This window comes from Athene cunicularia, unplaced genomic scaffold (assembly GCF_003259725.1).
Source record: "Athene cunicularia isolate RWA unplaced genomic scaffold, athCun1 BOjh376285_part1, whole genome shotgun sequence".
In the NCBI taxonomy this organism is placed as follows: domain Eukaryota; kingdom Metazoa; phylum Chordata; class Aves; order Strigiformes; family Strigidae; genus Athene; species Athene cunicularia.
Window position 1 is genome coordinate 15556 of NW_020799152.1, and position 1501 is coordinate 17056.

At 64.4% G+C, this 1501-nt stretch overlaps 1 protein-coding gene across 3 annotated transcripts; it reads left to right on the forward strand.

Annotated features, from left to right (window-relative positions):
* The first annotated feature begins 6 nt into the window (after nucleotides 1-6).
* LOC113490455 (ORM1-like protein 2) lies at nucleotides 7-1461 on the forward strand. Of its 3 annotated transcripts, none has more exons than XM_026866948.1 (4): nucleotides 7-226; nucleotides 306-480; nucleotides 678-829; nucleotides 988-1461. In XM_026866948.1, exons 2-4 carry the CDS (start codon nucleotides 307-309, stop codon nucleotides 1121-1123), a joined length of 462 nt encoding a protein of 153 aa, XP_026722749.1. In that variant the 5' UTR covers nucleotides 7-226; nucleotide 306; the 3' UTR covers nucleotides 1124-1461. The 3 variants fall into 3 exon arrangements, with proteins under 3 accessions (XP_026722749.1, XP_026722750.1, XP_026722748.1); XM_026866949.1 differs by having other exon boundaries at nucleotides 7-169; XM_026866947.1 differs by having other exon boundaries at nucleotides 7-480.
* Nucleotides 1462-1501: the final 40 nt, after the last annotated feature.

Below are 1501 nucleotides of genomic sequence, written 5' to 3' on the forward strand. Positions count from 1 at the left end.
AAGCGGCACGGGGCGAGGGGAGCCCCGCTGCGGGGGGTTCTCCCTTCGATCCCGGCGGTTCTGGCGGCGGAGGCCGAACTCTTTTTATTTTCTCCCCCCCCCGTCCCGGCGCCTGTCCCGGAGGCCGAGATGAGGCGTCGCTAATTAGGGAGCGCTGAGGACGGGCGGGGTGAGAGGTGCTGCAGGGAGACCGAGGATCCGCGGCTACGCCGGGAGCCCCGCCCGGGTTAGACAGCGCGGAGATTTTTGGGGGAAAAAAACCCTCTCTGAGGAAACCTGTGGGAGCCTCCGTTTGTGTGCCGCAGGATGAACGTCGGCGTGGCGCACAGCGAGGTGAACCCCAACACGCGGGTGATGAACAGCCGGGGGATCTGGCTGGCGTACGGGATCTCGGTGGGAGTCCTCCACGTCGTCCTCCTCAGCATCCCCTTCTTCAGCATCCCCGTGGTCTGGACGCTCACCAACGTCATTCACAACCTGGTTAGTCCAAGCTCGACCTGTTTTTCTGCCAGGCCTGCAGCTGGGCCTCCCCTGGCCACCGGCCCCTGTCTCTGGTCTACGAGGTCCCCGCGGGGCTGGGTGCTGACAGAGCCGTAACGAGGCACAAAGCACGTTTCTGCCCCAGGAACGGTGTCCAGGGCCTGTTTTCCATCCCCTTCTCCCCTTGAAACCTGCAGGTCATGTACTTGCTGCTGCACACGGTGAAGGGGACCCCCTTCGAGACCCCGGACCAGGGCAAGGATCGCCTCCTCACGCACTGGGAGCAGATAGACTACGGGACGCAGTGCACCTCCTCGCGCAAGTTCCTCAGCATCTCCCCCGTGGTGCTGTAAGCGCTGCTGAGCGAGGCGGGGAGGACCGGGAGGGTGTTGAAGACACGTGGTGGGAGCACTGGGCTTCCCTCCGGCCCAAAGTCCCCCCCAGCGCGGGCAGAGGGGAGGGTGGAGGCAGCCCAGGGCTCACTCAGGGTCTCCCTCTCTCCCCCAGGTACCTCCTCACCAGCTTCTACACCAAATACGACCCTGGGCACTTCGTCGTCAACACGGCGTCCCTGCTCAGCGTCCTCCTGCCCAAGCTGCCCCAGTTCCACGGTGTGAGGCTCTTCGGCATCAACAAGTACTGAGGCCCCGGGGGACGGAGAGGGGACACCCAGAGAGCAGGGGCAAGGCGTGAGGAGCGTGGGGCAGGGACCACTGCGGCCTTCAGGCAGGGTTTTAGCACAGTTCCTGCGCCCCAGGGAAGCTCCTGCCTGGGGCTTTGTCTCTTCAGTGAAGGGAGAAGCAGAGCGGAGCAGAGCAGTACCGAGCGGTCACGTCACACACAGTTTCCTTCGAGCTAACCCTGCAGAAAGCACCTGGGAGGGGAAAACCGCTGAGCAGCGGGAAGAGACACCCACCTCCACCTCCCTCAGCCCCGTGTTTTCTGTGTTAACACCCTAATAAAGAACTTGGGGCGACCGGAGCAGCGTCACCAGCCGCAGCTCGCGCCTCCCACCCGCCCC